The sequence below is a fragment of the Abramis brama genome (assembly GCF_963993115.1).
Source record: "Abramis brama genome assembly, chromosome: 7".
Taxonomy (NCBI): Eukaryota; Metazoa; Chordata; class Actinopteri; order Cypriniformes; family Leuciscidae; genus Abramis; species Abramis brama.
Window position 1 is genome coordinate 14,377,191 of NC_139969.1, and position 12,735 is coordinate 14,389,925.

The 12,735-nt window shown below is 37.4% G+C and overlaps 2 protein-coding genes across 2 annotated transcripts; one reads left to right on the top strand and one right to left on the bottom strand.

Moving 5' to 3' along the window:
• The first annotated feature begins 538 nt into the window (after positions 1-538).
• On the top strand, positions 539-6,920 carry ccnl1b (cyclin L1b). The gene is made up of 11 exons (XM_084119610.1): positions 539-872; positions 1,165-1,239; positions 1,321-1,430; positions 1,786-1,903; positions 1,992-2,056; positions 3,077-3,176; positions 3,250-3,354; positions 3,472-3,613; positions 5,179-5,278; positions 5,937-6,029; positions 6,147-6,920. Exons 1-11 carry the CDS (start codon positions 633-635, stop codon positions 6,487-6,489), a joined length of 1,491 nt encoding a protein of 496 aa, XP_083975736.1. The 5' UTR covers positions 539-632; the 3' UTR covers positions 6,490-6,920.
• A 524-nt stretch (positions 6,921-7,444) lies between these two features.
• klhl6 (kelch-like family member 6) lies at positions 7,445-12,420 on the bottom strand. Its single transcript, XM_084119608.1, has 7 exons — positions 12,015-12,420; positions 11,678-11,843; positions 10,274-10,723; positions 9,586-9,823; positions 9,262-9,464; positions 8,780-8,993; positions 7,445-8,660 (listed from the first exon to the last, which is right to left on the bottom strand). Exons 1-7 carry the CDS (start codon positions 12,284-12,286, stop codon positions 8,359-8,361), a joined length of 1,845 nt encoding a protein of 614 aa, XP_083975734.1. The 5' UTR covers positions 12,287-12,420; the 3' UTR covers positions 7,445-8,358.
• Positions 12,421-12,735: the final 315 nt, after the last annotated feature.

Below are 12,735 nucleotides of genomic sequence, written 5' to 3' on the forward strand. Positions count from 1 at the left end.
AAACAAAAACATTTGGATGCAATAAATACATTAACTAAAGGCAATTCTAAGAAGGCATTCTATGCGTTTGTCGTGTGTACTAAAGTATGTCAATCATCATTACAGCAGCGGAATAACGCAAGGACATTGGAATTCTGCCAAAAGTGTACCTGATGTGCTCAGTAATTAGAATATATAGCTTACAAAATGTTTATCATAAATAATTATCATGAATTTATCTATCTATCTATCTATCTATCTATCTATCTATCTATCTATCTATCTATCTATCTATCTATCTATCTATCTATCTATCTATCTATCTATCTATCTATCACGAGGACAAATTATAGACTTAAAATTAAAATATTTTCATTATAATTATATAATTTGCTATCATTGTGAGAACGTTTAGTGCATTTGGAGGAAAATCTCACCCACGTCTCTGATCTATAGACTGTAAAAAAAATAGCTCTGATCTCACACCCACACAGCGAACCTCGCGGTATTCTACGGGATTTTACAATTCCAACGGAACCATCGAACCATTGACGTCACTTCCGTTGTTGAATTGCGTCAGTTACGAAACGTTGCCATTTCCGCCTGGCAGACGAAAGGTCTACGTTTTTACCATACCGATTTACTCCATCAAAATGTCTCTGGGCGTGTTATCTCCTCACTTGAACACTCCACCAAATAACCAAGGCATACTTATCGGCGATAAAGTGTATTCGGAGGTGTTTCTGGCCATCGATAGCTCGATAATACCCGATGAAAGATTCTCCACGACTCCGTCCATGCTCGATGGCCTCGACCATGAGACTGAAACAGATCTGCGGATTCTGGGCTGCGAACTCATCCAGTCTGCCGGGATTCTTCTTCGTCTGCCACAGGTTATTGTCTAACTATGAATTCATTTCTTTAGTTCGAATTCTAACTACCCAAATGTGTGAAACGATGCGCTTAGCACAGCTAGCTAACTTAGCCGTAACCGGCACATTGAACCCGGCGGCCTTTTGTCTGGCAGCGAGATGATTTAGATAATGCCAGCCTGAGCCATGCAATGTATTTGGGGTTGTAGTTTAAAACAGATTATTTGTTGTCATACAACAAGTGTCTCTTTACTGTAAGTAAAGTGGATTGAACGTCTTTTTAATGTATTATTTGGTATTTTGATTAACTTAGGTGGCGATGGCGACAGGACAAGTCCTTTTTCAACGATTCTTTTACTCGAAGTCCTACATCAAACACAGCTTTGAGGTAAGTCAGAAATACAAAAAATGTGTAAGCTGACTCGACGCAAGTCATGAAAATAATTGGTGTGGTTTCACTTTAAAACAGATTGTTGCCATGGCCTGTGTGAACTTGGCGTCAAAGATTGAGGAATCGCCGAGACGAGTGAGGGATGTGATCAATGTTTTCCATCACTTGAAACAAGGAAAGGGCAAAAAGTAAGTCGATCCTGTGTTTGTATCATTAGTTAAGCTGTTAAGTATTTAGAGAATTGTTTTTGATAGTTTTTCTTAGATGTGTAACGGTTTTATTTACCATTAAATCCAGAAAGGTTTATTATATAAAAGCTGTAATTTTATATATTAAATTACGATCTGTTTGTTTGAAACCATTTTGAAGATATTTAATTTTTGCTGCTTGAAATAGCGAGAAATTTTGTGTCATAAGCATGTATAATCTTCAAAGAGAGTACGAAATAAAGCAGAGAATGTGGATGCCATTGAAATGTATTTTTTTAAATAACATGTCCAACATTAATCTACATGAGCCCATTTACTTTTTGTGTTCTACCAGGAGCAGCCCTCTTGTCCTTGATCAAAATTACATTAACACCAAGAACCAAGTGATCAAAGCAGAGCGCCGTATCCTTAAAGAGTTGGGCTTCTGTGTTCACGTCAAACATCCACACAAGGTGAGTTTTGTTGCTATCAATTCTCTTAAAAAAATCCTGATAGTGTCCATAATTCGAATAATGAATTTAAAATTTTCAACTATTGCAGATCATTGTAATGTACCTACAAGTGCTTGAATGTGAGAAGAATCAGATGCTGGTTCAAACAGCATGGTAAGTGTGCTTTTGTCCTTGAAGCTCATGAAAATGCACTTCAAATTATGACTTGAAAATTTTTCCCCTTATAGAGGAGACATTGGATCAGGTTTATGGTTGGACTCGTGCTGTGTTTCCACTAGTAGCTGTCATTATTTGCTGTTAAGAGCTTGAACTTGTGAAAGAGTTTGCTACTTAAGCATCAACAGGACTTAGTGGAAACACTGCATTATAAAGTATGAATTGCATTGTAGCTTGGTATACCTAAAGGTAAGATAGGCTCACATTATTCTGGCATCCCCCCCTTTGTTTTTGTAATAAAAATGCAGGATTAATCTGTAGGTCATGCATTATTGACTTGTTGCACATCTTTGAGGTTCTGGCTTATGGAGAGCTCTGTTTAACTTTGTCCTTTCTCTACTCTTTGATTAAAGGGTAGCCCATGGTGGTAAGTGTCACAGAAAACACCCGAACTCCTCAGGCACAAGACCCAGGAACCCCTCCCACCTTATTGGCTGGCCTTTTCGAGGCTGCCAGCCAATCCAGTGAGAGCTCTCAGCGGAGGTTGGCTTTGCTGGGGGGTCCAGGATTTGCTTTTTTCTTTTTCTAAAAAGTGCTAGTAGTTAGTTGTGCACTTTTTGATCTATAAATACAAATGATTTTTTTTTAGCAGTGAAAACAGTATGTTACTTTTTTTTTTTCCTCAAATGAATCATGTTCATGTGAATTTTGTCACAGTAAGTTGTCCCCTGATATCCTCCGTGAAGTGATCCTTGCCTCTCCTCACACCTTTTTTGATATGGGGTTTGAAAAGTTTCGATTTCGCCAACATGCACGTTTGTTTCAGCATGTTGCTTTAGTTTTGTGATTTGAGATGTTTTATTGCTCAAATTTAAGATTACACTATTGCCTCCATGGCTACATTTAAAAAAAAGTGAGGGAAAGGACATAAAGTTAAAGAGTCTCCAGAAAAAGCCATATGAGAGAGAGAGAGAGAGCATGGCAGGTCTTGCATAGGTGTTTCTTCATGTTTTTCAGGAACTATATGAATGATGCCCTCAGAACCAATGCGTTTGTGCGGTTTGAACCTGAGACCATTGCGTGTGCCTGTATTTACCTCGCTGCTCGAGTGTTACAGGTATGTCCTTGACTTTATTTATCTTCATTGTTTCTATTTCTTTATTTCATTAAATGTTTTTGTATTTCCGCAGATTCCCCTTCCTTCCAAACCACACTGGTATCTTCTTTTCGGTGCTACTAAGGAGAACATCAAAGAAATATGTATTAGCACGATGAAGCTTTATTCTAGGGAAAAGGTAACTTAAGTTGAATAAACTTACAGATTTGTATTATATTGACTTTCTTTATTTGTACTTAATAAACTACTTGGATTTTTCTTAGATGCTGTTGTTAATACTCTATCCATCTTTCAGCCCGTCAGTGAACAGCTTGAAAAACAGGTGGAAAAGAGGAAGGTGGCCCTGGAGGAGGCAAGACTAAAAGCCAAAGGACAGAATCCCAGTCTCACACCAGCTCTCGCTGCCATTGGTGGATTTTCCCCAGCATCAAAACCCTGTAAGTTTGTTTCTGTTTGCATTTTCTTATGCCGGGTACAAGCTGCACAATTTTCAAAGTCGTCAGATCGCTGTTCTTCTCGCATAATACAACTGTCTGCGGTACCATTTAGTTGCTGTTGTGTGCACATTACACAATGTGTCTGGTCTACAAAATGCATTTCACAACCAAACGTGCAAGAAGTGATACAGGAAATAATGTAAGATCATGCGTGAGGCTTGATTTCTTGTTAAAATTATGCACGCAAGAAGCTTGTGATTCATGTTTTCTTCATTGATTCATGTTGTCTGCATTGATTCATGGATCGGTAAGTGTTAAGTACTTCAGTATCACAGAAAAGATCTTTTAATAATTAAACATTATTAAAGACAAGTGAACAATCGGTAATAAAATTAGAACAAATAAACAAATAACAAGCTTAGATAAATACAATATAACAAAGTTACAAATAAAGTAAGGTCTAACAGTAGTACTCGGGTACAGAAATGTAATCATTAAATGTAAAATAACACTATTGTGTTCTCTGTATAAATTAAATATAGATTAATCTGTTAAATCGATTTCGATTTAAATTTTTGGCTTCCAACAATTATGAAAACAAGATAAGGTATTGCCTGTGTCAGAATTAGTACAATAATTACATCATGAAAAATCCTAATACTGAACATGTTATTGCATTATCATGAGTCATGTTTTTCCCTTACGAATATTAAAAGTATAGTGACCACGTTTTTTGGCGGATTGATTACCATTTGTATAACCAGAATTTTACTACAAATTTTGAATGATGATAATAATGGGGTGCTACTGTTAACAGTTGCTAGCCGTTTAATGCTTAACCAAGTAAACAAAGACAAAACTAGCCTATTTTACAATTACAGATGAAACTGACCTGCACTTGAAGTCCTGAACAGGTCAGTAGTTTTGCCTGTCAGCTCCACCTAGGTGCTTCCACTCCATTCTCAAGTCTCTCACATTGATTACTCTGATCGAAACCGTTTGGCGGAGGCGAATCGCATTGCCAGTCAAGACTAACCGATTCATGATTTATTAGAGATTTATTATTGAATGACGAATTTCGGATTCTACTTCATCATTCATACATACTACTTCTGCCATGTTGTCATTATCATGGGACCTACCAGCATCAGTTGCATCGCTTTACTGCCATTCAGAAATCCTGTCCCGTGGCCTCATGGGATAGTAAAGCATCTCATCGAAATGTGCTCTTCAGAATCTCGTTGGAAGTAGTAGGTCATCCGGGGACTTTTCGCCTACTGTTTTCGAAAACTATGAATCTGGACATACTCTGTTTTTTCGCATGCTATATAGTAGGGTAATATTCGATTTTGGATGCATCTGTGCTTCTCACTGATGACATATTTGATAATACACAATACGTGATCGTCACTCGCGTGAACAACACCAATTTGCCTCTGATTTTTACAAAACTGTCAGCGAGTAAAAATCAGGACTTAAATCGTGCAGTGTACCAAGCAGTACTGATTAAGCTTTCTGCAAGTACTTGTCAATTCACAGGCATCTAAAAGTGTTTTCTTTTCCAGCTTCTCCAAGAGAAGTGAAGATGGAAGAAAAATCGCCAAACTCTAAACTAGTACAGGGGTCTGAGAACAGACAATTGTTTGCCAAAAGCCCATTGAATGGGTAAGTATTTTAATATACACCACCTATATCAAGTACAGCTAAAATTATATTTATTTATTTTTAACACTACACTATATATTTTGCCTGGGTGACATGTCAACGAATTATACTAGCATATCTGTGACGGTAAAAAAAAAAATCATTAAGTATTCCTGTTCTTTAACTGAAGTGTTATGTAATTTCATGTGAAGCTGTTTCTATACTGATGCCAAATTTAATCTTTAATGAATAATTTCACCTTCTGGAAGTCAATCATAAAAAAATTCTAAATTGAGGTCCTTTTTTGGTGGTTTATTGCTGTGATTTTGTGGCTGTCTTTTCAACAAAAGCAAAGATTTTACACTTTTTTTTTTTTTTAAGCAAAAAAGCTTATTTTATCTTTCTTTTTTTTAAAAGTAATTTTATGTGCTTTGTCAATTTTTTATGTTTTACTTTGAGTTAGTAATTTTCTTTTTTAAACTTTTTACTTCAGATAGTTGCCCGTCAACATTTCTAATTTTCATTTAAGTTTGTTTTTCATCTATTTTATTTAATCCTATTTAACAAACCATTTCTAATAGTTTTAGGTAGCAAAAACAACACTGCGTTCCGCCCCTGTTTTGCTGTACTATACTATATTGTTTACCATTTTGTTTTGTTTTATTTCTTTATATGGCAGCATGAAAAAGGAGAGAAAAGTGTTTCAGAATGGCAAGAACCATAGCCGGTCTCGCTCAAGATCACGGTCTCAGTCTCGTTCTCCACACCGACAGTAAGTTACAACATGCAGTTTCACTTCATGAAGTGATATTTTACACCTGTACACCAGGAGGATTTTTTCAAAATCCGACTTTCATTTTCTCTTGCTGACATGTTTTCTTATCCTTAGTCGGAGGAGCCACTCAGGAACGTACAGCTCTCACAGCAGCCACAGCCCATCTCCACGGCAACACAAAGGTCGCAGAGTTTCGCCAGTTACGCAACTCAGGACGGAGCGAGACAGAAAGAGCGAGTCTAGTCGGCGTGGCAACAAAAGGAGGAGATCACGGAGCAGAACTCGCAGCACTTCTCGCGAAAGAGGCCGTGACCGCGACTACGTGAAACACAAGCATGATCGCGCCACCAGTCACCACTGGGACCATCGCGAGCGTGAGCGCGACCGCTCGCGTGATCACGGAAGAAGCAAACACCAGAGCAGGTCACATTCTGGACACAGCAGACACAGTAAATGAGACACCCGGCACTGCTGTATGAAACTGAATGGAACTGTGATGGCACTGGACAACAGGACTAAACATTAGATTGGAAAAATGCTTGCTTCAACACAGTTTTCCAAGAGTTAACCTTAAGAAGTGGATGTTTTCTCAATGTTATTGTTCTTGCATCTCTGACTGACTCGTAGAGTTGATTTAAGCAAGGTAGTGGTGCCTTTTTATGTATTGTGTTTTACCGTAAACTTGAAAGTGAACAACAGACTGCTAAATATCTGCCTAAATCAGGGATCACATTTGCACAGGAAGGAGCAGTCCTGAGTCCTGTGTATGTTAAATATTTTTCAAATGCACAACTGTGTTTGTGCACTGTACATATAAAGCTTATTTTTATGATGTCATGAAGACTTTGTATTCATCTCTTCACAAAATAAAAATGTTATAAAAATGTTTTTACTTTGTTGTTTGTATTGAATTGCTTCAACATAATTCAATGGAATGCATCTAACACTTATTGGATATTTTTACAGAAGTATTGGTAAAACAAAACCTGTTAACCAGTGTAACATATCTTATCTAGACCATGTAGCAGAATCAATGGTAACTACATTGAAGTTCAAATCATTAATCTATATTAGCTATGATAATGTGAACTATGTGAGCCATTTATAATTTTATAAGTGTGAGACATTTTATAATTTAGGTTAATTTATTAATATACTGTTGTTAAATTGTATTAATTTGTAATAGCATTAACTCTCATCAAAGTCGTGATATAACACAAGTAGTCAGATTTGTTCTTCCATATTGTGTCATGCATCTGAGTGAAATGGATTATCATAAAAAGAAAAAATGTTGCGTGGACACTTGGTTCTATCGGTTGGTAATTGAATGGAGGTAGATCTAAATGTGAGCTTGCAGTCGATTGTAAGGGGCAAGTTTTAAGCAGACTAAAGAAAAAACTAAGAAGAAATCTGTCGTTTTAACAGAAGACGTATTTTATTAAAAAAATGTAGGTCAATAATTAAACAAAAAACAGCATGCATGCATGTATCGTTAACAAGATCAATAAAATATATTTAGAAATGTACATATTTTCATTGTTTCAAAATGTTAGTTTGTTGAAATTAACATTACCCTAGATTAGTAAATTGCATATGTGACCCTGGACCACAAAACCAGTCACAAGTCGCACGGGTATATCTGTGGCAATAGCCAACAATACATTGTATGGGTCAAAATGATCATTTTTTCTTTTATACCAAAAATCATTAAGATATTAAGTAAAGATCATGTTCCATGAAGATATTTTGTAAATTTCCAACTTTAAATATATAAAACATTTATTTTTGTGAGTGAATGCAGCAAAAGCTACAAAAAATCCACAAAAAATAAATGGACTACTTTAACAGCGATTTTCTCAATGTTTCGTTCTTTTTGCACCCTCAGATTCCAGATTTTCAAATAGTTGTATCTCAGCCAAATATTGTCCTATCCTAACAAATCCATACATCAATGGAAAGCTTGTTTATTCAGCTTTCAGATGATGTATAAATCTCAATTTCAAAGAATTGACCCTGTTTTTGTGGTCCAGGGTCACATATTGTGTTCATTATACGTAATGGGACAATGTTAATGAATAGAATGTTATTAACTGCAACTGAATAAATATATATGTATAAAATGTCTATGTATAAAATCTGTACTGTAAATCTCTAACTTTTAAAAGTGCAAGTGTTTCTTTGCATTGACAAAATGTGGTCAAATGTCAAAAGAGGACACTTTCAGTATCAATGTAGAGGCCACTGAGTTACATGGTTCCTGAAAATGTTTGATGATATGAGAGTTAATCATCTAGTATGATTGTAGTCTCTGAAGCGGTTGCGTCTGTCATCCGGTGGCCGTTCCAGGCGTTATCCTGCGTATATGTGTGTAGGACTTCCTGAGAGTCACACTACCATGGTGAGATACTCCACGTGGAAGCACGCACTCCTCAGTCAACTTGTTTGCCTCCGGGTTCCAGCAAAGAACGGTAGCAATCACTTCATTCTTGTCGTCTCGGCCACCGGTGATGAAGAGCTTGTTATTGCAGGCAGCAATGCCACAGCTGGCCCTCTCACAGCCCAGCTGGATTATCAGCGTCCAGGAGTCTTCAAGAGGACTGTAGGAGTACAAGGCCTTCATCGCTCCACCTTTATTTTAGAACAAGTAACAGTTCAATCATCAGAGCATTGCAGTAATCTCAGCTGGGTAGTTTTTTGGTATTTTTCAAGCTCTAACATCAAGACCAAAAAATGTAAAAGGTACAAACCAACAACAAATATGGCGTCCTTAAAGGTCACTGCATTTGTGCATTTGGCCTCAGTTGGCATTGGGCATTTTAAGCTCCATTTATTTGATAGGGAATCAAAGCTTTGCATGTTGTTTGTGGCTAGTTTGCCATTGGGGCCTCCGCCTATCACAAAGATGCATTTGTCATAGCTGGCAGCAGAGAAGGAGCTTACACTCAGCATGAGAGGCGCTGCCTGGAAAGAGAATTAAAAACTCATAAATAAAAACTCAACTGATGTGATTTGTAATGAAAATGTCAGTCTATATCGAATAACCATCATAAATCCACTGAAAGGTTATGATTCAGACAACGATTCAATATTGAATGGCTAAGACTTTTAAATGGACTTTTATAGTGGATGTCTGTTTACATGACCTGTCCTGAGATAAATATTATTAACGCATATACACTGCCCCAAACTTTTGAACGTTAGTGCATCCCTTTTTGTCTTCAGAACTCACCTCTGTCCAGCAGTTATGAAATGGATCATAGGCTTCAACACTGTTCAATCTCTGAGTTCCATCAAAGCCACCCAAAACATACACCTTTCCTCCAACAACAGCCATTTTGTGTCTCCAGCGTCCTGTGCTGAGGTACTCTATCTGGATCCATTTGTTTAGTGATGCATTATACTTCCACACATCATGCAATGTTTCCTTGCCACCTGTTTTAAGTTTAAAATAATTCATGCGTTTTTACAAATTTATTGCACATCAGCGTCCATGCAAATAAGCAAACTACATAGTTACTGTCACTTTATCACCTTCTCATGTACCGATTCTCACCCGATATGTAGACTTCGTTTCTGAAGGTGACACACGCAAACTCCACCCACTTCTTATTTTCATTCTCAGATTCCATCTCCGTGTTTGGAAGTTTTGCGACCTCTAAGCGGCTCCTGCGTAGTGGGTCAAGACAGGTCACTTCAGATACAAACTTCTCTTCCTTTGTGCATCCTCCAATGATCATAAACACCTCCGACTGGAACTCCCGCACTCTTGGTTTGGTGCGCTCCGAGATCACCTATAAACCAAGAGGATTTAACACAGTCTCAGTTGATGCAAAATATTAGAGGGTGTGAAATGTTTTATTTTGGTGACTGATAGGCCTGAAATGTAGGTTTTCATGTCTTGGGAAGAATTTTTTTTAAACGATTTTCCAATTAATTCTTTCCTACGTAAGCAAAGTGGACATTATGACGTAAATATGCCCAAATTGATTGAAGTCAGAAACGAATCGAGCTTGGGAATCAAATCAAATTGGGAAATTTTTAGCTATACCCTGCCGTCATACTCCTAAGGACGAAAACCACTTATGAAATACACTTCCTCCAAAAAAGCCTTGCCATGTCTTTATGACGCACTGTTATAATTCCTAAGCTTGTATTTCACTTCCTGTTTTAATGAACTGTCTTGTGATCACTTCAGCATGACAATAATCATTGAGAAGAAAGGTCACCTTGGTCAAACTAACCTCTTTCCCTGAGAGGTGATAAACCCGGGCCTCTTGCAGCAGTGGAAACACCTCGGGACACTGGCGGATAAGCGGGTCTCCTTCCACCTTTTCTACGAAGTACCATGGGTCCAACAATGGCAGTCGCACATGTGTGAGGACACGGGGCAGCAGAGCCCGCCTTTCCTCCTCACAGGCCCTGACCCAACGTATAACCACGTCAAACACCTGCTCCTCCTCTGTTACCCCCAGGTCATCATGCTGAAGCAGACTGACCAACACATCTGCAGGAAGCTCCAGGATCTCATCATGCTCCACTACTTGAGAGAAGTTTTGGATAATGTAGGCATGGACTTGGGCTTTCAAAGACTCCAGCGAGTGGACGTCAGCTAGATGCAGGATGCCCACGCAGTTTTCCGGGTATAGGGCCTCTGCTAAGTAACTGGCACAGGCGTCCACTATACGTGGAAACTGCAAGCATAGATCAAATTTTAGGTCACTATAGAGCATAACACAATTTTTTTATGAATTTACACATTTATGGACATTACCATTACAGAAGTTTGGGGTCAGTAATTTTTTTCTTTAAAGAAAGGAATATTTTTATTCAGTAAGGATGCATTAAATTGATCAAAAGCGACAGTAAATAAAATTCATCAAAGAATCCTGGAAAAGAAAAAAATCAGGGTTTCCACAAACCTTTTTACAACATTGATAATAAGAAATATTTCTTGAACACCAAATCAACATTTCTGAAGGATGAGACACTGAAGACTGGAGTTTTGCAATATTAATGTTTTTACTGTATTTTGATCAAGTAAATAAGCTTTATGCTAAATAAGAGACTTTGTTAACCAACCTGCAGACCTCAAACTTTTGAAAGTATAGTGAACACTATCATCTTCTGTAAAGCACTTTGTAAACATTGTTTTAAAAGGTGCTATATAAATAAAACTTAACTTTTTACATGAAATGTATGCTTAATTGTTTTAATAATCTAAAATAGCCTGATAACAAATTTGGACTTTGCAACAATTTCATTATACATATAGGTTTGTGCAAATAGTTTATGATATAAAAGCTACATCAATTATATTTAGCAAACATATGACTCCACCCAGCTACATCTTGTGACTACTAAAACTGTTATGGAAAAAATATCCTCTTTGTAAACAATGTTCATTTGCACTTTTTCACTTCCCTGTTACGCTTGGTACATGAGCTGGTTTTCTCCAAAAAACAAAACAAAAACAAAAACCTTACAAAATACCATAAATGTTGCACTGGGGAAGGAAAAAGTGGAATGAATGTCATGTGTACCCAGCACGAAACATACAACTATTATACTTTACAGAAACAGTGTTACAGATACACCATACTAGAAGTCCTGTTAGCGTTCATATGGGAAAATATGTTAGTACAAACCTGAAAAAGGCTGGCTGCCTCAAGCATTTTCTGAACATTGTCCTTGGTAATGGTGACTTTGCTGGTGTAAGTGTATTCTAACAGAATACTCATGGTGTCAGCATCAAGGCCTTTAAGATTTACATTTTCTTCATGTTTTTCTCTCAAGTCATTACAAAACATTGCTCTGTAAAATATAAAAACAAATAGCATAAAAATTAAACTGAGACTTAAAAATCTGTATCTGCACTAGAAACACAATTCTCTATTTCTTTCTTTCATTTAAAAAAACAAACAAGCAAGCAAACTCATTTCTCTGCACATCACATCAAATGACCTAAACGTGCTACTGACTGACCTGAAATAATGACTGGCTGCAGCAAGGACCACGCGATGGCACTGGAAGCTCTGGCCTTGTACGTGGAGACTGACGTCTGTTAAACTGTCCTCCAGCCGAAGACTGTGCAGTCCATCCTGCAGATGTCCAGCAAACACAGAGTCTTCAAACATAACATGATCATCCTCCTTGTTCTCTTGCATCAAGCTCTCCAGCATGCTCAGACCCCCTGCTGAAGCTTCTTTCTTGGCAGATGAAGGACATTCGGAGTTATTCTCTAAAGTGTCAGCCATGATCTGGAGTCCCAGAGGCAAAAGTTACAGATTTCACCTCTAAATAAAGTTTAACAACATGTGATTACAAGACATCGGCGAATAACTACAGGCGAAAGCTGAATTGTTCTTTCCTGATACGCAAGCTTCCTGTTTTTATAACGGCCTACAAAGAGGAAGTGCTGAAACCTCTCAAATTCAGATCTGCAACTACACAAGTTACTTGGATTATGGCTGGGATTCTCTTGTCTAAAAGTTCTGCATTTTAAGGGGAAACAGGAAATTAATGGTAAATATATAGGTTTAACATGCTTAGGCTATAAAACAGATCTCACTGCTTCATTAAAAGCAAGGAAACAAATCTCCAAATGATACCTTCTTTAAAAAAACTCACAAAAGATGATTAAACACTACAGTCAGACCGAACAGGATTCATGGTAATACTAACATGAATTTCATTGTGTATCAGT

Excerpts from the sequence above, each read along its gene's own strand:
- klhl6 (XM_084119608.1), bottom strand. The coding sequence starts at position 12,286 with ATGGCTGACACTTTAGAGAATAACTCCGAATGTCCTTCATCTGCCAAG. Across the intron at positions 10,724-11,677 it reads AGGCAGCCAGCCTTTTTCAG|TTTCCACGTATAGTGGACGC; the intron begins GTTTGTACTAAC and ends CTATGCTTGCAG. Across the intron at positions 9,465-9,585 it reads AAACGAAGTCTACATATCGG|GTGGCAAGGAAACATTGCAT; the intron begins GTGAGAATCGGT and ends AACTTAAAACAG.
- ccnl1b (XM_084119610.1), top strand. The coding sequence starts at position 633 with ATGTCTCTGGGCGTGTTATCTCCTCACTTGAACACTCCACCAAATAAC. Across the intron at positions 3,177-3,249 it reads TCGCTGCTCGAGTGTTACAG|ATTCCCCTTCCTTCCAAACC; the intron begins GTATGTCCTTGA and ends GTATTTCCGCAG. Across the intron at positions 5,279-5,936 it reads GCCAAAAGCCCATTGAATGG|CATGAAAAAGGAGAGAAAAG; the intron begins GTAAGTATTTTA and ends TTTATATGGCAG.